At 46.0% G+C, this 21745-nt stretch overlaps 2 protein-coding genes across 7 annotated transcripts in view; one reads left to right on the top strand and one right to left on the bottom strand.

Moving 5' to 3' along the window:
• LOC135920938 (uncharacterized) overlaps positions 1-21745 on the top strand; it is an 842780-nt gene that overhangs the window by 713141 nt on the left and 107894 nt on the right. The window lies entirely within an intron of this gene.
• LOC135920942 (cytochrome P450 3A16-like) overlaps positions 18497-21745 on the bottom strand; it is a 43005-nt gene continuing 39756 nt past the window's right edge. The window contains exons 11-14 of the mRNA XM_070537364.1: positions 20620-20711; positions 19841-19984; positions 19247-19409; positions 18497-18611 (exon numbers count right to left, since the gene is read on the bottom strand). Of these exons, the coding sequence (XP_070393465.1) occupies positions 18522-18611; positions 19247-19409; positions 19841-19984; positions 20620-20711 (489 nt within the window). The 3' untranslated portion in view covers positions 18497-18521. The remainder of the gene's footprint in view (positions 18612-19246; positions 19410-19840; positions 19985-20619; positions 20712-21745) is intronic.

The raw sequence follows: 21745 nt of genomic DNA, 5'->3' as shown, positions 1-21745 counted from the left end.
CGCATTGCACTAGATACTGGCTGAAGCTCAAGCAACGAAGTACCTTGTAGAATAAATACGTGAGGGAACGTAGAAATAAATAAATTGATCCCTAAAGGGCTGTCTGAACTGGCGGGTTATGATTGGACATACCTGGCTACATTCGTTCGCCAAGCTTTTGCGCAACGGTAGCCCCGGCTTGTCATCCGTTGTCGAACGGGCGTGCACGTTGCGTGTGTGAGTGCGTGCGTGCGTGCGAGCTACTCTTGACGCGGCGCCCGTCATGACAGTGCGACATCGAGCGTAGTCGGCGCGGCTCGCCGTCGTCTCGCGTCTCATTCGCCGGGAAATTGAGCTGATTCTTGGCGCGCTCAACGAACCGTGTCTTTGTGATGCCCAAACGGCGCACGCGCGCGGATTCGTGGAAGACGTATGTGCGCATGAATTTCGCTGGCGCTGCGAGCTCTGGGTCTGTGGCGACGATGATAAGTTTTACGACCGCGCCGCACCGTGCATGAGAGTGGGAGCACGTCGGGATATGAAAGGTACGCTTACGAGCATCACTTGCTGCCTCCCAGAGGCGGCAGCGCTCGGTGATTTTGGGGTGGGGGGTGGCTGCGCCTAGAATGTTTTTATTTGTTTTTGCCCGTGTACACTCGTTTGTTCTTGCTTTTCGCTGTGCGGGCTCGTGGAGCTGTAACTATTCCTATGCGAAAGTGGGATATGCGAAATCTCTGAGTAGCTGCAACGTGGATGATAAGATGGATGGGAAACACGGTAAGATGAAGTTCGGAGCGGGCAGATGCGATGGATTCGCGGCGTTGCAGACACCGCAGCAAGTCGTTCGATAGGGAATGCTGCGATGGCTTGGCCACGCAAAGAGAACAGCGTCGGAAACAAATTACACAGAAATGACATGCGCTTTCATATATGTAATTTTTCATCTTTCTTTCCTGTGCTGTTTCTTTATGTATACAGACATTTGACTAGGGAATTGGCGGTAAAATAACGGAGAGGGTGGTTACTAATATATGTCAAAACGTTCGAAGTTGCCGAAACCGATCATAATACGGGTTGTTTAGGGAAATTGAAGATAACTGCGACAAAGAATAACAGCGCATGCATATGCAGGAGGATTCAGTTTCCTACAATAATTGTTGATAAAAAATGTAGCGACTACAACATTTCATAAAATGTTAACGGTCACACTGCGACGTTTACTAACTCGTGCTGCTGCAGGTCTACACTTTGTGTGTAAGACTTAGTTTGTTAATATTATTATAAGGTGTTAATATTATTATAAGTATTATTATAAGTTTGTTAATTATTATAAGGTTAATATTATTATAAGGCGATGGGATAAGCAGATTCAGTTCTTCACGCCCTTGTTTTCCCCGGCAGTTTATTTGGAATGTTATACGATGTGAATGTTCCTCGTTTTTCTATTAAGGTACACAACTTTAAGTATGTGCTATTTCTCTTAAGTATTATACGTGTCATTTCAAGCCGTCAGACTCCGATAAGTAGAACTCTATGTCAAGACAATAGAGATGTACATTGTGTTATGGCGGAATCAAGAGTGGCGCCAATCAGAAGAAGGCGATTTGACGTGTAGAGGTGGAATCGGTCTCGACAGCTGTCTTGTTTAAGCATCATAGTATCTCTTGTAAATATTGCATATGTGACTTCTGCAACATAACAAATTGGTGGAGGTGCTGGGTAAAAAGAGCTGCAGGAGCCATGGCTTCAAGTTCTCGCTGCACTATCCGCGTCAGGTGATGCTCGCTGCGCTCCTAGCCTGTTGCCACAAGAGGATGTCGCAGCTGCGTTCGGTAGTCGGGCGAACGGCATTGCAATGCGGCGGCTCTCGGCCGGCTCAAAGTGTTGACAGTCTCTTATGATGTCCTGTGCTGTTTCACAATTTCTGCACATGAGCAGGCGGAAAGCATCGTCAGCGATCCCCTTCAGAACATTCACAACCTTGTCTGACTCAGTCACATCGCTGTTGGCCTTACAGCACAGAGCCAGTACGTCCTGGATGTGAGAGACGTATGATTCTGTGGACGTCCGGGTGCGGATAGCTAGTTCTCCCTTAGCGGTGCTCTTCCGCCCGGCGTTACGGCCGAACAAGGCCCTCAGCTTCTGTTTGTACGTTTCCCAATCGTTAAGCTCCGCCTCGTGGTTGTCATACCACACCTTCGCCGTGCCTTGTAGGTAGAAGACCAAGTTAACCAACATAATCGTCGGATCTCATTTGCTGTTGGTATTTATACGCTCATACGCGGCGATCCAGTCTTCCACGTCGAGGCAGTCGGTTCCGCGGAACGTTCCTGAATCCCGTCGCTGAGCCAGCGCAGCCATCGAGGCCGTGGGCGTTAATGTGGGCTGCGCCATGTCGGGCCCCTTTCATCTAACACGTCTATCAGCTATTCTTGCTGTTTTCCGACACGCCGGCCTGCAATTGAACTCACCAAGTGCCACTTTAGATGTCGCCAAATTACCGTTTTTGGCCATCTCGTCAGTGCCGCTGGCGTTCAACCCGTCCCTGACAAGCTTCGCGCTGTCCACAACTTTCCTGTTCCATCTTCCTCCGCAGACGTAAGGAGCTTTGTTGGGCTATGCTCGACTTTCCGTCATTTTATCCATAATTTCGCCGAAACCGCTCGCCCGCTCACCGGCGTACTTAAGAAGGACGTTGCTTTCACATGAGGCCTTGCTCAAACCAAAGCTTTCTTTACCCTCGTACGCTTGCTCACGGCTCCCCCATTGCTGGCTCATTATGAACCATCTGCCGCCGCTGAATTTCACACGGATGTCAGCGGCCATGGAATTGGGACTGCACTTGTTAAATGGCAGCGTAACGCAGAGCGTGCAATTGCATACGCCAGCCGCTTCCTGTCACCCGCCAATAGAAATTTTATAATTACCCGAACGGGAGTGCCTGGCGTTAGTTTGGGTAGTTGCCAAATTCCGCCCCTACTTGTACGGCCGCACATTTTCCTTTGTTACTGATCACCATGCCTTGTGCTAGCTCTCCTCACCTAAAGACCCCACTGGATGATTGGGTAGATGGGCGCTACGGCTCAAAGAATATCCATTTCCTGTTTTATACGAGTCAGGCCGTTTGCACAAGGACGCCGACTGCCTCTCCCGCCATCCTGTCGACCGCAATAAATACGATATGCATGACACAGACTCTTGCGTCCTGGTCATTTCTGATCTGCACGACATCCGCACTGAACAAAGGCGTGATGACTGCTAACGTGTTCTCATCGATCGTCTCAATTCTGGACATACGCCGCCCACGCTGCGCACGTTAGCGCTCCGCGACGATGTTCTCGAACGTCGAAGCTTACACCTTTAAAGACCAGAATTTTCACTCGTTGTACCACTTCATCTCCGAACATATGTTCTTGAGCATTTGCATGAAGTCCCTAGTGCAGGCCACCTCGGCGTTTCGCGTACACTTACGACGACGTACGGCACTTATTTTACTGGACAGGCTTGTACCGCTCTGTGCACCACTACGTTGCAGTCTGTGCGCTGTCAGCACCGAAAAAAACCTACTGTGCTGCCCGCTTGACGCCTTCACCCCATCGATGTGCCCTTAAAACCATTATTCGCGTCGGTCTCGACATTCTTGGCCCTTTTCCGTCGTCAAAATCTGGCAATAAGTGGGTCGTTGTCGCGACTGATTCCTCGACCCGTTACGCGATCACGTGAGCTTTGCGTACAAACTGCGCAACTGAGGTGGCAGATTTCACTCTAAGAAAAGCTTACACACTTTGAGTCCCATCTTTCCACCCAATAAACGTCATCTGTCTTGTCCGCATTTCCTTTCTTTAACGCTGCGAGCCCGGTACTTCCTAGTTACGAATGGCATGCGCATTATCAGCATGACATAGCATTGCCGACAGGAAAGTAGCGGGCGCGGCGTTTTCAAGAAAGGAAATCCAAACAAGGCATATGACGATTATTGTTGTGTGGCAGATACACACCCCGAATGGTGGAAACTTTTTTTAGTGTGTTCGTTTTACATGACATCATATTCCATCACGGCGCACCCCGGCAGCTCCTCACAGATCGCGGCCGCACCTTTTTGTCCCGAGTAGTTGAAGACCTACTTCGGTCCTGTTCTGCCGAGCACAAGCTTTCACTCAGCGGACAAACTCGGACAAGCTCGGCACAGCGGGCAAACGGACTTATGGGGTGGCTGAGTCACACTTCACAGAAATGCTTGTCTATGTACGTTTCTGACGACCACAGTGGTTGGGGCAGCAGGTTACCCTTCGTGACGATCGCCTATATTTCGTCCCGTCACGAGACTGCTGGCTTTGTACCCTTCTACCACCTGTTCGGCACCAACCCTTCTTTGCGCTTAGACATACTGCTTCTTTCCTCGACGAACACTCCTACTGAATATGCTCATGACGTCTTCGCCCGGGCTCACATGGCACGCCAGATTGACGGCTCCAGGCTCACTGATTCTAAGGCCGCGCAGAAAATCAGGTATGACAGCCGACATCGAGGCGTTTGATTTCCTCCTGGCTGCGTTGTCCTCCTTTGGACATCATGTCGCCGCGTCGGCTTGTCTGAAAAGCAGCTGCTACGCTACACAGGGCCCTACACGCTATTGCGTCACCTTGCCGATGTGAACTACGAGATCGCCCCACTGGACTCCCGTGTCCCCACAGACGCTGTGCATGAGTCCCGGCTGAAGCCTTACTTTGCCGCGAGTTCACCTCCCTTATAGTAGGCCCGGGACAGCGCCCTTACAGGTGGGGGCTATGTTACGGCACAACCAAGACTGGCACCAGTCAGAAGAAGACGTTTTGACGTGTAGAGGTGGAATCGGTCTCTACAGCAATCTTGTTTATGCATCATCGTCTCTCTCGTAAGTATTGTAAATGCAGCTTTGTATATGTGACTTCTGCGACGTAGCAATAGTTTTAAAGGAATCTTCATTCGCAGCCATTTTTACCAATAAACTATGAGCATGTCAGCGAGCAGCGGTAGGTACATTCAAACTGCGGCTCAAGATATTCACTGCATCAAGATATCAATTGCATCACAAGATATCCACCCTACCATACTACTGCTAAGCATCTCATCTGAAACTCAGAAGCCACTGGCAGCGCTTATGCGATGCAGAAACAAATAACAAGCTTCACTTGATCAAACCAAACCTAGCTTATCAGCCATCCCGCAACGAAAACACAATGAACAGATATCCTATTCTGTCGTCTCAGAATAGGACACACATATGCCACACAGTTTCCTGCTAACTGTTAATGAACCACGGACCTGTGGTAGATGCGGTGAAAGGCTCACCGTCCTCCACACCCTTATGGAGTGTCGGGAAGCCGAAACAGAAATAAACACTTTTCGTTAGCATACCGGTAGCACATCCCCCTTCATCCTGTAATGTTTCTTGGTGAAGAACCACTGTTTGACCCCAGAGCAGTCCTAGGTTTCTCAAACGATGTTGTCCTACATGTTGTTAGCCCTACGAATTTGAAGCACATCCTCTCTCTAGTGGATGCCGCTGCGAAAATATTTTTGTACAGCAAATGCCTCTAGGCCCTTCCGTTTCAAGGGCTCTCTTAAGGCAGTAGTGCGTCTTGCAAACGTTTGGCTCCATGTATTTTAAAATATCATAATTTTAACCCAATGTATCATTTGTGTTCTTAGTACTCCTCATTAGTCAATGCCATAATTTTATTACATGGAGCTTTTACGCACTTGACAGAGATCACTTTTAGGCCCCTTTGCAGCTACGCCACACCAACCTCTCAGAATTCATTTACCAACTGCAAACTCATCAACACTGACCTGGCGCTCTTGGGTCATAATTAGCCCTTGCGCCATAAAACAACAAATTCATTAATTCATTCAAAAACCCACAAATGCGGGCGTCGAAGGAGTTGGCTGAAAGTGGGCCGATAAAAAGTTTGACACTGTGCCCATGGACCTTAAACGAAAGCTGTATTACATAATCTGGAAACAGGCTGACGCGAAAAAAAAAACTGCGTGGGATGGCATTGTCAAGGTGCAAAATAACAGAAACAGTCTTGTGTGACGGCGACGGTAACGGCGACGGTTCGCTGCCACGTGACTTAACACAACCTTCACTGAAACGAAATGTCCAGTCAGTCGGGCAGAGCTTGTGTCCTTGAAACCACCGCAAGAAACAATTCTCTCGTCTGAGCAATTACTCGATGTTTTGGACGAGCTGTTTCATTTTGACTATGGTGACTTCGTTAACGGAATGCTGCAGTCACGACATCGTTCTAGCTTCTTTTTTTTTCTTGAGCATGCCATACGTAGTGCATTGTTACCAAGTGCTTCATTAATGACTTGGCCCTCCTGCTCTTGCCGCCTCATGACCTTTACTAAACTATCTGACCCTTCTTTCTGTTTCTTCATCTGCCCCTCCAGAATTTCTCCACGTCACACGCAAGTGCCCGTTTCAGGCAATGCTGCCAAGAGAAATTGTTTTCCATGGCACGCACAAGTTGTTCCCTGCGTCAGTTTGCGAGACCATGCGTAAGAGATCTCAGGACAGCCCGCGATATCTCCGATCCGAGTGTGTCTGCGTCGTCGCCGCTTCGTCGCGCAATTTTCGTGAGCCCGCTGCCTCGCAGCTTGCCGCTCGCGCGGCCATATGTGCCCCGTTCACAACAATCAGGATGATATGATTCCGTGCAAGCTGCGCTTGCTGTTGAAACGCTGTCGTCATCCAGGTGTTCTGAGCAGTTAACTTGTCGCACGCCGGACTAAGCGGCAAGAATGCATCGCCGGAAATTGAAGTTTGCCCAGGAAACAGGATGTTGTTCGTTTTAGTGCCGTTGTCATGGCTTTATTGCCGGTGTCATGGTCGAGCACTGCGCATATTAACGCACATGTGCACTTCTCCTGTCCACATTTATTTCCACTTTACTCGTTTTTTCTTCTTTGTCCCGTGTAAGGTGATGTGGCCTCTGCGTGCGTTGTGTCCGCTTCCACGCACAGTAATTGAGATTTCTGTGCAAGCAGATGTCGGAACACTTTGTCTTACTCTTTTTCGTGCAGCGTTCTTTTCTTGTGTGTGTGTGTGTGTGTGTGTGTGTGTGTGTGTGTGCGTGCGTGTGCGTGTGCGTGTGCGTGTGCGTGTGCGTGTGCGTGCGCGTGCGCGTGCGTGTGTGTGTGTGTGTGTGTGTGTCCGCTCAGTCCCCACCGCGTAGTTGCCACAGGAATTAACTTATAGTACAAAGTTCTGCTTGCGTTATTCTAAGAATTCCGTCCTTAGCTTAATTCCGTTCTTAGAATAAAGAAAAAACACGTTTTAGAAACAGAACTGCACAACTCATGCTGGAATAGCTTAAATCAGAAGCTAAGAATTTGGGAAATAGGGGCACTCCACAAGGGCTTGTGCTCTCACCCATGCTATTCAATTTAGCAATGTCCAAGGTTGCAAGAAGTTTTGAAAAAATTGAGGGTATACATTATGTGGTATGTGCCGATGAGATGGCCATATGGAGTGCCAAGGGTAAGGTAGGACAGATAGAGACCAGATTACTAGAAAGCTTATGTGTTGTAGAGGACACACTGAAAGACATGGGGTTGAAACGCTCGGCAGCCAAATCACAACTCTTGGTCATTAAACATTGCAGAATAGGTTGTAAACCAAGAGATTACATTTCGGAAGATGAGCTAAGAGTGCGCTCTCACACTCATGAAGGATCCGCAATGAGGCTAACTGAAAAAAATCAAAGTTGTTGGGTGTCGCATAGAAAGAAACAATGCTAACTATACAACAATACAACGTATCTCGAATAAACCAGCCGAAGTCACTAGGTTACAAAGGGGAATTAGTCATAGACACAGAGGCTCAGGGGAAGACAGCGCTGTGAGGCTAATACACGTCTTTGCTCTCTGTCACTTCACTTATGTGGCTGGATTATTCAAGTGGAAGCAGGCAGAACTTACCAAACGTAATGTGATGCTCAGGAAGCTTGTTAAGGTAGCCCTAGGGATACCGAATAACCCTGCAACCGACAAATTCATGTGTCTAAACGCGCACAGCACAATGGAAGAGACTGTGGAGGCCCAACAGCTAGCGCTACACGAAAGATTGACAGAAACAAGTGCTGGCAAGAGCATATATAGACAATGGGTTTAAAACTGAATAGATCATGGCGCCCAATGGAGACTGAAGTAGAATTAAGGACTGAAGTTAGGAATAAGATCAGAACCAACCCTCTCCCCACAAACATGCATCCAGAATATAATATCAAAAGGAGGAAGGCAAGAGCTAAAGCACTCTTGCAGGAAATAGAGCAGCAGAACCAACTGGCAGTTATAGTTTATGCTGCCTGGGTGAAAGGTAAAGAAGCATATACTGCTATTGTATGAAATTCTCAAGGGAAGGTGCAAGACGCCATCACTATTGTCACCAAGGACCCCATAGTGGCGGAACAAGAGGCCATTGCTCTAGTCATCAGGATTAATAAGTGGGCTTGCATTTATAGGGATTCACAAGCCGCTATAAAGAGTTTTGCTAAAGGCTGCGTAACTGGAGTTGCAGCTCAACTTTTTTTTTTTAATCATTTGGATTATGCATGGGAACTGACATCCGATGGTTTCCTGCGCATATGGGGAAAGAGGACGAGACTCGGGTAAACCTCAATGAGGTTGCTGTTGAATTGGCACGAGGACTTTCTAACCGTGACAGTTACAACCGAGCCGTTCACCATCAAGCCAGGGAATAACTTACAATGACATTACCAAACATATCTGTCTAGGACGCAGGAAATTCCCATTGCCACATCCAAAGCTGAAGAGGGCTCAGGCAGCCTCACTGCGCTTTTTTGCAAACAGGTACATATCCCACACCATGCCACATAAATAAAATATATCCAGAGAGGGATATTAAAATGGACTGCAATGATTGTAATGGCATAATTGGAATCAAACATATGCTGGCAATGTGTCCCGCGACTCTCCCCAACCTCTTTGAAGAATTAACACAGTGGGAAAAACGGATTCAAAGCCCATTGTTTGAAGGCCAACTAAAGACCGTCCAAAGGACCATGATGTCGCTGAAGGGTTTGGCCTGACGGTGCCAATGTGGGAGTGGCCCGCCTTGGTTTAACAAGTCGAGCTTCCGGACCTCACTTCAATAAACGTTTTCATACGCGCACACACACCAAGAAATAGATGTGGAACGTGCTTTAGTAATTGCGGTTATTAGCCAATATTGAGCTCTTACTTTTTAATACGCTCGTTTTATAGCAGTATGGCAAGTAGGATCTCGACGCATTTATTTCGCTTAATTGAATTTATTTACATCGTCGCGAGCACACACGAGTGGATGTTAGCAACGATGGATTAGTTCTCACCATTTCATTACTCAGGTGCAACGTGAAGACGAAAAAAGAAAAGGCGGCCTGTCGCGCTATACATACTTCTAACAAATGCAACGCTCGCGATTTCGAAGCGGCGTACAAAGCAGTTCCTGCAGTGCAAATTTCACACTGTAACGCATTCGGGTAGGTCTCGCATTGCTGTGACCCCTGTCTCGACATGCCTAGTTCATTCTGGAAGATTTGCGTCAGGAAAAGTTCAGTAGGTGTAAGCTTTTGCTTCCAAAAAATTAATCAGCCCTTCCACTCTGTGAAGGACGAGCAGCGATGCCGTTGTGTGTTTTACCTTAATCGACGCATCTGTGTATATTATTATTATTATTATTATTATTATTATTATTATTATTATTATTATTATTATTATTATTATTATTATTATTATTATTAAGCTGCCTAGGCGACTATAACGTAGCCACAACTCACAACGCCCACCGGAGGTAACAGTGCTTATGGGATGCAGGGTGGCTGTTCAACCGAGCCTCGCGACGTGAGCGACGATATGTGTTGACCGGGTCGCAGTCAGAGTGCGCTAAACCAGACACGTTTGTTTGTGCTTCACGATTGGTGATTAGAATTTACGATATGCTCGGTTCACCGCCATGGTGGCGGGAATATCATCGAGACGAAATGCGAAAGCGCTTGTGTGCTTATATTTAAGGGCACGTTAAATAACTCCAATTGGTCAAAATTATTCCGGAGTTCTTCGCTATTGCACGTCTCCTAGCACAGCACCCGAGTGGCCTCGGGAGATTAAACCGCATCAATCAATCGACCAGTATTGTTATTGAAAGCAATGTTACTATACAAGAAATTGTCCTAAATTTAAAAAAAAACAATGAAAAAGAATTACAAGCGAGGTCTTTCCCGAAAGACAGCTACACCTTAAAACTGCGACTCTGACAAGCAATATACGCTTTATGAAATAGGGAGAAGTAGGCAGTAAGTGTAGTAAATATGCGGGCAGAGAGAAAGAAAGAAATGACTGTTTATTGATGAAACAGCCAGCAAGGACTAATCCTTGCTAGTCCGAGGCAGGAACCAAAATTACGGAGAGATCAATTAAAGAAAGAAACTTTGAGGCGATCAATGAAAGATTAGTTTCTTGTTTCATTCACGTTACAATGGAATCAGTCATCTTTCTATGTATACTAACGGCTTTAACGTCCACATGTTCTTCCGTTTGTATCGTGCAGGATCCGTTACTTCTGCCCCTCCTTATTTTCGTAAAGAACGTAACATTGAACATTGCGCAAAGCAGGCAAAAAAGATCCAAAAGGACATGCGTCTGCGAAAGACACTCGTCGGTAGCAGCTAGGCACGAAAAGCAAATATGCGCCAGCTGCACTCCATACGATGAGCGTAAAAAAAGCCACTGTTCGCGAACTTTCTAGGCTTTGTTCCAATTACACGCTCCACTTCAGCTCCGGAGAAGCGGGTGACGGGAAAAAGGTGGGAGGGGGTGAAGGACGACCCTTCGCGAACTCTCATTTCGCAATGTGGGCCATCTCGTTTTATCGCCGCACTCCCGTCTACGAAAAGGGCTCTTCCGAAAGACAGACTAACCGGCGTTTCGAAACGTCACGTTCGCTCGTTTTAGCATATCGTCTCCTCTTGCTTCACGGTGACGAAGCAGTGGCCGCTGGCGCGACTTTACTCGAAACGCTAGTGCGGCGTCAAAGAAAGTGAGAAAGTAAACGAAGTTGCTGTATCTTTTCGCATCCCTTCTACCGAGTTTTCCAACGAGCTTAAGTCTTCCTCTGGGCCAACTCCACTATCCCTGACGCCGGGCTTCAGCGAGCGTCCTCTTCCACGCACCCTGGCAGTCCTCCCAGCAGCTAGCGGTGCCTCTTCCGCGCTCGGCTGTTTTTCCTAGAACACGGAATGCCGCTTTGCGTCTTCGGCGTGATTTCCCGCGAGGAAAGTTTCGGAAAACCCGATTTTCTCCCCGTGGCATCCGAGGTAGCGAAAACCTATCCCGCATCTCTCTTTCCTGGCTGCCGGAAGGTGAGCGGGGAAGGGGGGGACGTTCTGTTTGGGCGTGCTGCTGTTTCGCCAAGCTTGAAGTCCAGCGCTTAGGCGTCGAAACTGATGCGTTTTCCCTCGGCCTCAGAGCGATCGGGGCAATGTATTTGGAGCTACCCTCGACGGCGGCGAACACCGGCGGACTCAATTGAGGCGCTCTCAACTTGCGCAGAATGTATGCGCTGTCACACCACGTGACTTCCTTGTATGTCTTAGAAAAATGCTTTCGCGACTTTTATGGCGCTTCGTTTTAAACGTCTCGAGAACCCTTAGTACGCTATATTGCGCATTGCCTTCACTCCTTTTCTTTGTAACTCGGAGACGATTACGTTAATCCCGCGTGCGAAGTCGCATGCCTCTGGAACTGTAGATATATGTTTAATCATATTCTTGCCATCTAATTATTCTAAAAGCACTAATTCGGCTTGGACCGCTGTGTCGTCGCCGACGGCAAAAAGAACTGGTCAAGTTTGTTTTAGTACCGTGATTGGCACACAAGATGAAGGATGCATTTTGATAAGTTACTTATTGATATCTTTTGTTAGGTAAGGAATTCTGGTTTTCACTTTAACGAGTCCGACGAATTGGTTACCTCACCCACATACAGGAGGACATGCTTTTCAGCATCTAACCGTGACATACAAGCACCTAAATGGGCTTTTTTACGACGCAACGTAACAGTCGGCCATAAGAACTGACTAGAAGAATAATTAGGCTACTCGCTCGTCGGGCCTCATGATTCGAAAGGCAATAATCATGCAATGTTTGATAGACTTATACCCTGCACTTCTAACATCGAAGTATTTGGTGTTGTATTACCACAAAATGACTTTTATTTCTATTTTTTGCCGGGTATTAGTTTGACTGTAAGAAATAGAAGGGAATACAGTACAACGACGAATTCTATTCATCTTGGCCGCGTCTGTCGCGCTGTAGCTACCATAATGTTTTCTTGCATCGAACTTGAAAGCAAGGATTCAAATTCCTATGTAACGACTGAACATTTGTAGCTACCTCAAACTTAAACCAATGTGTGTTGCTTCTTCGGCTGACACAATTTATGGAAGCCGCTTGCGAAGGAACGTTCAGTTAAAATACTTGCTCTGCACTCTGTTAATCCTCCTATTTTGCTTGCTACTTACATTGACAGGGTCAGTCCCGATGGAAGAAATTTCAATGTTTGTTTCCTCGAATACCGTGCGAAATGAATAGCTCTGTGTGTCAACGACAACAATGCTACCATGCGTGTAGAAAACGAGGACCTGAAGTTAGCGCATTTAGGATACAGTGTATAGCGCGTATTTTTCACACACATCTCGTTGGGACGCAAAATCAAGTTTGTGCGAGTTGACGCACCTCAACTTTGTCATTGCAACCTTGCTAGAGACACGCCCAATGTTTGCGCGAGTGACATGAAGCTATAACGCCGTATGATGAAATGTAGGCGTGCAGGATATCGCCGACGCACCCCGACGTTGAAAAGTTTGGTTTCCAGGCGGGGCTGAAGGGGTGCTCGATCATGGCATACTTTGAGCCATCGCTCTTTCGAAAGAGCATCACACCGAAGCATTTTGATAATTGCGCTGGCATTTACAAAACAAAAGAAGGAAAGATTATGGTGCCTTGAGAACTTCGGTGGGGAACTTTGGTCGAAAGATGCTTGACAACCACGCGCAGTTTGCTTCAACGCGTGCTGGCTTGTTGCTACGTACGAGGGGCACGCCAAGTCGTAAAATACGCGATCGTCAATAACCCGCCCTTCTAATTTGCGTGAAAGCGTCGAACATATTCGGCCTGTTGTTGTCTGCTTGTCTTGAAGAGAAGTGGAGTTACTGTACGTAAAACCTATTTCACGCACAAACTTACAATCACTACAAGTTACTGCAGTTAATTGTACAAGCTACTGATAAGCACAAACTTATTATGATAGAATCACGAGGACACGTGCTCACTCGAATCGAAGGAACCATCCCCTTTCTTAGACGCAGGGCTCGCGTCACATGCTAAAACCTACTTAGACAGGGACCTCTACTTTTTGGCCCCATTGTGAACAAGGTTTCCCTATGGAAGCCGAAACGCCTGACCGTTGAAAGTTTTACTTGCTTGGTGCACGTCTTTCTTTGCCAAACTTATTTTTCTTTTGACTTTGTTGGTGTAAACTTCAATCATGTTTGGAAGCTTGCAAGTGACAATTTCACTGGAAAAGAATGCTATTTCGCTTTCGTTGCTGCAATAAAAAGCTTAACCAGTATCATTACCGACGCTAAGCAGTGTATGAAAGCCGTGCGCTAGACGAGTACAAAAACAATTAGAGCATTACAACGCCTTTTTTGAATAAAGAATCACTAAATAATGCAGATTTTTGTTACACTGCAGCTAAGTAAGGCGCCACATCTCAATTGAAGTTTCTTGCTTTGTTCAGGTTGTATGTCGTTATGGTAAAAGTACTTCAATGTACCAGAAATATTACCTGAAGTCCTAAAGGCACTACGTAAATCCACAGTGGAGCATAAACATTTTTCCGAGACAGCCGTTACTAACACTACTTTGAGGGTGATAGAATATCAGCAGCCACTCTGTAAAACAGTGAACGAACAATCAAGCATACATCGCAGAACTCGTTCCATGGTTGAACCGAAAAGGATGATACGCGTAAAAACATTTGACCACTTCTACTTGGGAGTTTTGTGCAGTCATTTTGTGGATTGCGCTTCTCAACTTCCACGGATAGACAGAAAGAGAGCGAGACAAAACGTATTTATTGAGCAGTTTAGTATATGGGGTGGATCCTTATTTCAGGTAGCCATGCGGCGTGTTGGCCCGAGATGTAACACTTGGCTACTATTTGCTGAACCACTATACTCCTATATTCTCCTACGTTGTTAATATTCAGCTACTTGTTGTGTTATATATCGAATACGTAACGTGTTCTATGGTGTGCTTTTCGGGATAGAATACGGTGGGCCTGCGCATTGTGTTGGCGTAATACGCCAGCGCTCATGGACCACTACGTCCTGTCCCATCTTGAGGTACTTTCGCATAGCAGAAGAAGACAAATACAAAATATTCTGATGAGAAGGACCATGAAGGCCGAGTGATAGTGTGGGCGTTAAAGCAGGACGCAATGCAAACACAATGCAGCCGCTCCTGAACGGACGGAAGAATGGGCGTTTAAATATATGAGCTTTCTTTGTTAAACCTTGTGGCACTGTCGTCAGATTTTCAGGTCACTAAAGTTTCTTTAATGTGCACTGCACTGGTCGTTCGTCTATGTAGTTCATTCAATTAACATTTTATTGCGACCGCCATTGTAAGGACGACGTGTACAGCGCGAAGGCTAAACGTGGGCGAGACAAGCGACAAAACAAGCGCTTGACCTTGTCATCAAGGGCAAGTGTTAATCCGTTATCCTTCTGTCGGTACACTCACGATTATCAATCGCCAACTTGCCTAATCAGCCACCCTGCTAAATCACACGGGCGCACGAGGCACGTTTTCGCCGTTGTCGCCACCGCGCTATTATGGTCGGTGCGTGGTTCATGCTTGGTGGTACCATCTCGACCGGGTGAGGTGGGTCTTCACCACAAGAATCAGGAAACGACGACGAAGGCGGGAGTCGTAAAGTAGAAAGAATGTATTCACTTCATTGGTACATGGTTCGGACTCTGAGACTCGAGCGCCTATGCCTAACATGGGGCCCAGGACGGCCTTGAATAATCCCTCGCATACAGCCGTTACAACCGGTGGGATCATTCACCGAAGGGATCATTCACTTCTTGTGGTCTTGTGGTAATCGATGTCTTCTTATGAAACTTGGGGAAACAATGGAAGTTGTCAGTGCCTGCGTATTCAGCGCAGTCTTGTGTCCCCTTGTCAGATTGTTAAGTCGACGACATCCTCCCCTGAATATTTCAGATCACTGAATATTTATTACACAATTGAATATTTAAAAGTCACACGTTTGCTATCACAGAGGGGAAGTTGTCTAAGAATACCTGCGATTGCTAATTTTTGCAAAACAGCAGTAGTCTCTGACCCAAGTTAGCAAAGAAAACAAGGGTACTGCGACGTATCCAGCAAAATAAACTAGGGCGATGTATTAACAACGCAAGTTTTTAAATCGCTTGATTAGATCATTTTTAGATTCAATCGTTTGTACTTTACCGTGAAGCCCAATCACAAATGCTAGGTTGCGTCTGCTGTGTCTTCACACGCACGTTACGCTGCTTTACAACCAAGAATGCCTGGCTTGATGCGCTGTAGATTGATCACCAGAGCGCCATGGCTGTAGTGACAATCGCGCTATCCGCCAGGTGATTTCAAGCTTTCTTTTTTTTGAATCTGTAATAAAAGGCACACCATAGCTGGCACGGCAGCGCTTCTGGATGTTGCTAGTTAACTTATAACACTTGGGTGGTATATGTTGGCCCCTGTTCTGAAAAATTCATGTTTCTTGGAAGCTTTAATAGTAGCCTAAAAAAGGCACGCTTCACACCTTGCATTTCTTGAACTCTGCCGCATTTAACTTGGCATCAAACATTGATCAAGAAACTCGCAAATGCATGAGCACATCTTTATTTTTTGTGATACTGACATGGTCATTGCTGTTGTTTTTGTAATATAATGCGGAAATCTTAGTGCGACGTTCTGAGCAGCAACACTAGGTGCTGGAATATGCTGATTTATGCTATGAACGTTTGCAAGGTGTAGAGGGAGAGAGAGAGAAGAAACTTTATTAATGAATGGCCGGCAGTTTCGTTGTGGTGGCTTCAGGTGGCGGCTGCAAGTCCTTAGACTCGGGCGGCATCTTTGGCTTGCCGGACGGCCCAGAGCTGGTCTGCCAACTCTGAACTTTTGAGAGCCGCCTCCCAGTGGCGGCGGCGCCGATGGAGAAGGTCCCAGGCGGGCCCCGCAGCTGGGGCGGCGTCGGGGAGAAGCGAGCTCGAGGCTTCCCGTAGTGTGGTAACGGCCGCGATTACGGACGCGTCGCGAACGGATGTGGTCCCATTACCGTGCAAGGTGTAGACTAAAAAAATATTTGCGAAGTAAAGAAATGAAAGAATGAGAAGAATAAAATTAATATGCCACTCTGTTCGGTAGGTGCTGAAATTTTTGACCATATCCGGCTTTATCAAATCAAACTCAACTACGAATAGGCATGGTATCGCTTCGACCTACAACAGGCGTCCAAAGTATCACTGCTAAGCCGTTCAATTTCGAGAGAAACCCGTTCCTTTATGATACGAGGTCAAGCAACGAGGACCTCTAATCGCACAGCGGTCCACCTCCATCAATTTAGAAAGTAAATATTTTTATCCTGGCGGCCAATTGATATCATTGCACATGACTACAGCGTTGTAATTGTGCCTCAATGCACTATATTAATAAGTCACAAAAATTCTTCGGACGAATACTTTTACAAGAGAAAGCGCACATAGACCACGACTAATATAGTGAAACGGTCTGCAGGACCTGCATGCCAGCGACCTTAGAAAGACACTGCAGATAAACACTAAATCAGCTTACACCGACAATGTCATCATCACCATCAGCCTATTTTTATGTTCACCGCAGGACAAACGCCCCTCGTAACGACCTGTCTTGTGCTAGCGGATTCCAACTTACGCCTACAAATTTCCTAATTTAATCTACCCACGTAATCTTCAGCCGTTCTCGACGCCAGATGTGAGTAGATCACATTGAAGAATATTTGATGTCGACATAGTCTTTGCATACTTATGAGCCATATATGTGGCCTTTGAAATAACTAAATAAACATTTCGCCGGGTTTTTGCATAGTCGTTGTTATTTTTCTGGGTTAGAAATGTGTGAAATGGGATTCGTACATATTACAAGGTTCATAACAGTTATCATGCAGCTTTTGTCAATCAGAAAGAAAATGTGTAATCTACTGCACTTGTACTTTTAAAGCACAGGAAGTAACAAAACTGTCCAAAGAGTCAATGTATTCGTACACTTCTTCTGGCACAGCTTGCTGTTGAGACAGAAAGTATCTCAACTTTCCTATGTACCTTACAACCTCAGCTAGAGTTATAGGGCTTGAAACTGACTCGGCAGTTACCTCTTCTTCGTCTTCTTCGCCTTATGAGCCACATATATGGCTCACAAGTATGCAAAGACTATGTCGACGTCAAATATTTCTTTAATGTGATCTACTCACATCTGGCGTTATGTGGCGAACGCACCCCGAATTCACCAGCGCGAGAGCAGGCGTTCTTTGCGTGGCCGCCTTTGTACCGGAAGTGAAATTCCTTCCACCGACCACGAAAACGCACGGAAAAGCCTAGGAAATACCTTCGCTTTGAAATCGAAATTCTGAGCGCTGAGCGCGCTTCTTCGTACCTTCCCCGGCACGCGATTCTCTTCACGTACGGGCGCCGTCCTCGTTCGCTTGCTTCGCGGCCTCAGACAGACGCCGCCGATTTGAAGAGCTGGCCCGTTACGCTTGCGCGTAGAAACATTGCACAGATTTCACGCACTGTGCGAATCGGGTATTATGTGAAGAAATTTACGGGTGGAAATTTACAGCTACCTTGCCACCCAGCCTTGTTTGTGGTTCTGTAAAGCGTTACCAGGAGGACTCGTGTAACTACTTGTGTAACTCGCTTGTGCAAATCTACTAGTTGTGTGTGTGTGAGTGAGCTCACATGTTTGTAACAACAGCAGAAAGACGAGGACGGCGGTGACGAAGATCCTATCACGGCAATGGCATGATTCGCCTTAGCATTGACTAGGCACAGTTTCTGCGTAACGTTGGCTGCTACGACGAAAACACTGGGTAAATGTGGGCTGATCCCAAGGACGGTACAGTCTAACACAGCGTCTTAAAGCATTTGTACATTGGATGCAGAAATACGATACGGAAGAAACTACACTCACTGCTAAACTATAACGTTAAGAATTTGCTAGTCCGTGAAATAAAAAAAAATGGGACAGAACTGCCAAGTAGAGCTTTAGCGAATACTTTTAATAACCATGCTGCCAACACCGCTAGCCAATTGACAATAAGTATTGATTTAGATGTTGCCTGTTACAATAGCAGCTCAGTTCTTTTTGATCCTATCAGTGAAGCCGAAGTGATCGACAGTCATCATCTCAGACGAATCGTTCTGGTCTTTTCTGTATTCCAACAGTAATGTCTTCTGTTGTCAACATGCCAATTCCTTTTTTAATGCTCAAGGGCACCTGAAAGACGTTAAACACACAAACATTCATTTCAATGGTATTCACGACGTGTCAAATAGCAACTCTTCATAAAAAACGCGCTAAACACGGTGACGAAAGGAACACGTACGAAAGGACGGTATGTGTTCTTTTCGTCTTCTTGTTTAGCGCGTTTTTTATGAGAACTGTCTAGATGAGCCAACTCGCCCAAACTAAGGCATTGTAGCTACTCTGCATATTAAATATTATTTGCGCTTGGACTTGTTGAGCAAGGACTCGTTCGCATAGTTCAAGCACTTTGTTCATTTCCAGAAACCTCGCTGAGCTCTTCCAATGTTCCAGATTAGAAAGACGATTCCCCGGTTTCTAAAGTATTCGTTCACTCAATCTTCTCCTTTGGATCAAGAAAATGGCTGCCAGTGCCGCCCTTTGAAAGAAGTAGTCACAACGCTTCATTGGCATTCCATGAGAATTCTTCAGAAGTGTACGTAGCGTCCACATCATTCGAGGGGTGGCGCTGTGCTCAGCTAATTTGTGTGGAGGGAAAGCTTCCAATCGATGAGCTTTGGAGGATACAGAGTACGTGCGCCCTGATTGTTTTTCTGGAGATTGCTATTTGTGTGCCTGTGTGACGTACAAAAACCAGTAGTACGTACCTTGGTCTTGTCGGTGCGAGTAAACTGAACACTGCGCAGCGAATGAAAAAGGCACAGCTTGATGGACTGAAGCGCAAAGCGCATCCCGAGGCAGTTGCGTGGCCCAGCACCGAAAGGAAGATAAGTGTACGGCCGGATGGATTCCAGGTTCTCGTCGCTAAATCTATTGACAACACAGCATCTGTGTCAGCATGACAGTTGACAGTAAAAATACAATTTACGAATAAATATTCTCACATTCGCTATTTGGATAATACAAGCTTGTACGCGCTGTGATGAAGAGCTCAGCTTGGCAGCATATCACTTTGGCCACCAGCCTAAATGTGTTACAGTAAACACTTATTTGTTTTGTTATACCTAACAGTGCACTTCCAGCCTGCCGCTAACGGTCATTTTTCAGATTAACGACGCGGAAGAACACTGTGGGTTGGCTGCTTGATGATGAGAGTGCTGGGGCCTGCACAACCCGCGCTACTTGCTTCAGACTCACCAGCTGCCATTACACGTTTATATGTCGCATTCTTACGCATTGCTCAAGGATGAAACTTAACTTCTTAACTGACTGCAGCAAAACTAAATATTTTATTTACTTGCCTTTCAGGATTGAAACCTTCAGGATCGCTGAAGAACTCCGGGTCGTGATGTATTGCGTAAACTGGGATCACAATGGAGCACCCTTTAGGAAGCTTTATACCGGTGTCGCCAATAACGTAGTCGTCGGAGGTGCACCGTGTAAGCCTTAAACGGAAAATGAAACAAGTAACCTGCTGTCAATAGACACATGCTCAATTCTATTTCTCTCATTTGCGCTCACGGATATTGGTATAAATGATATGGTCGATATAAAGAAAAGGAGCGCTGATGAACACAAAGGTTTCACGGCCAGAGCTACAAAGAACAGTTGGAAACACGCTAAGAGAGGCGTCTTTGATTCCATTTGAGCACGATAGACAATGTTTCTTGTAGAGATAAAGCTCGGCGGTGAAGCCCCCCACAGAGTTGCATCTATATGTATCTTTAGGGACACCTCCATGTTTTTCAATGTACTGGAGTAAGGCACTCCACATAAGTGAAGGTCGCAACAGCTGCTTATACGTATCCTGCGCTACTCCTACTTTCTCGCACTATGTTGGCAGGAGGTGCTTCGTTTTTGCAGTAAGCCATGTAAGCCCATAGTAATGAAAACAACTTTTCGCACAGAGGCGAAATTAATCACTGGCCAGATATAAATGCCTAATTATGTTTTAGTGTTGGCTATTGAAGTGGGACAAAGTGCCAAAATTAAGACTGTCGTAAGCTCAAAGTTTCATTCCAAAAGTATACAAATGTTACGAAGCTTTCCGTTCTTCTTCACTCTTATTTTTCAAGCTCACCTGACTGCGCTAGGAAACAAGCGTAGCCCTTCCAATACTACACAGTGCAGGTACTTCAACTTGGACATGACGTCCATACTGGGCTCCAGGCCCTGAGCAGAAAGAATACAGATCGAATTAGCTGGGCCAAATTTCTCAAGTACGAAACTACGAAACTGTCAAGCGAGTATGCAGAACAAGCTGTGAGTAGTCTTGACCTGTTCGGGCTAGACCTATTAGTCGACCTGGACCTAGACTACTAGACCTACTACTACGACCTACTAGACCTATTAGTAGTAATTTGCCATACAAGTTGGTCGTGCAATGCTGCATATGAAATGTTCTATACAAAATACTAATACGTCCTAAGCTTGAATATGACTCTTCTGTATGGGACCCTGGCTTGGATTACTTAACAAATGCAATAGAATCTGTACAAAATCGTAGCGCGCATTTCATTCTTACTAACTATTCTCGGACATCAAGCGTAACACCTATGAAGGCTACTTTAAACCTCCCTCTCCTCTCATCCCGTAGGAAGTTAGCACGCTTATCACTGCTGCACAAAATTTATTATTACAATCCGGAATTAAAAAGTGAACTTTTGTCCGAACCTGCCTATATATCATCTCGTACTGACCATCGGCATAAATTGAGCGTTCCACACTGTCGCACGAACCTATCTTTTTATTCAATTTATTCCTAAAACTACCAATGAATGGAATCATCTGCCGGCCTCAATTGTTAACATAACCGATACATCTGCTTTTAGAACTGCTATTGAAGAATACTTTTGTTAACCCGCACTTTCTAATTTTTTTCTTTTTAGTATTATACCCTGTTATCTGCACATGCTCTGTATTTAGTTCCACTTCCTTCTGTAACGCCTTCGGGCCTTGAAGGTACAATAAATGAAATGAAATGAAATGACACTGTCTGCGTCTTAATCTAAAGCCAAAGTTTATTCTGCGCCCCATTTAAGTCTTTCAGCAAGGAGTCGCTTGGTCCTACTTCAGACATAATAGCGCACAACGTTTTGGAAGGCTTCAACGCACACTTAACCACCATAAAAAGCACAAATGCGCTCTCATCTCCCATCTCAGTCCCCCGTAAGCTCTGAAGGAGATACGAGTTATAATAGAAAAAT

The sequence above is a fragment of the Dermacentor albipictus genome, chromosome 4 (genome assembly GCF_038994185.2).
Source record: "Dermacentor albipictus isolate Rhodes 1998 colony chromosome 4, USDA_Dalb.pri_finalv2, whole genome shotgun sequence".
NCBI lineage: Eukaryota > Metazoa > Arthropoda > Arachnida > Ixodida > Ixodidae > Dermacentor > Dermacentor albipictus.
This window is presented reverse-complemented; position numbering and strand designations above follow the sequence as displayed.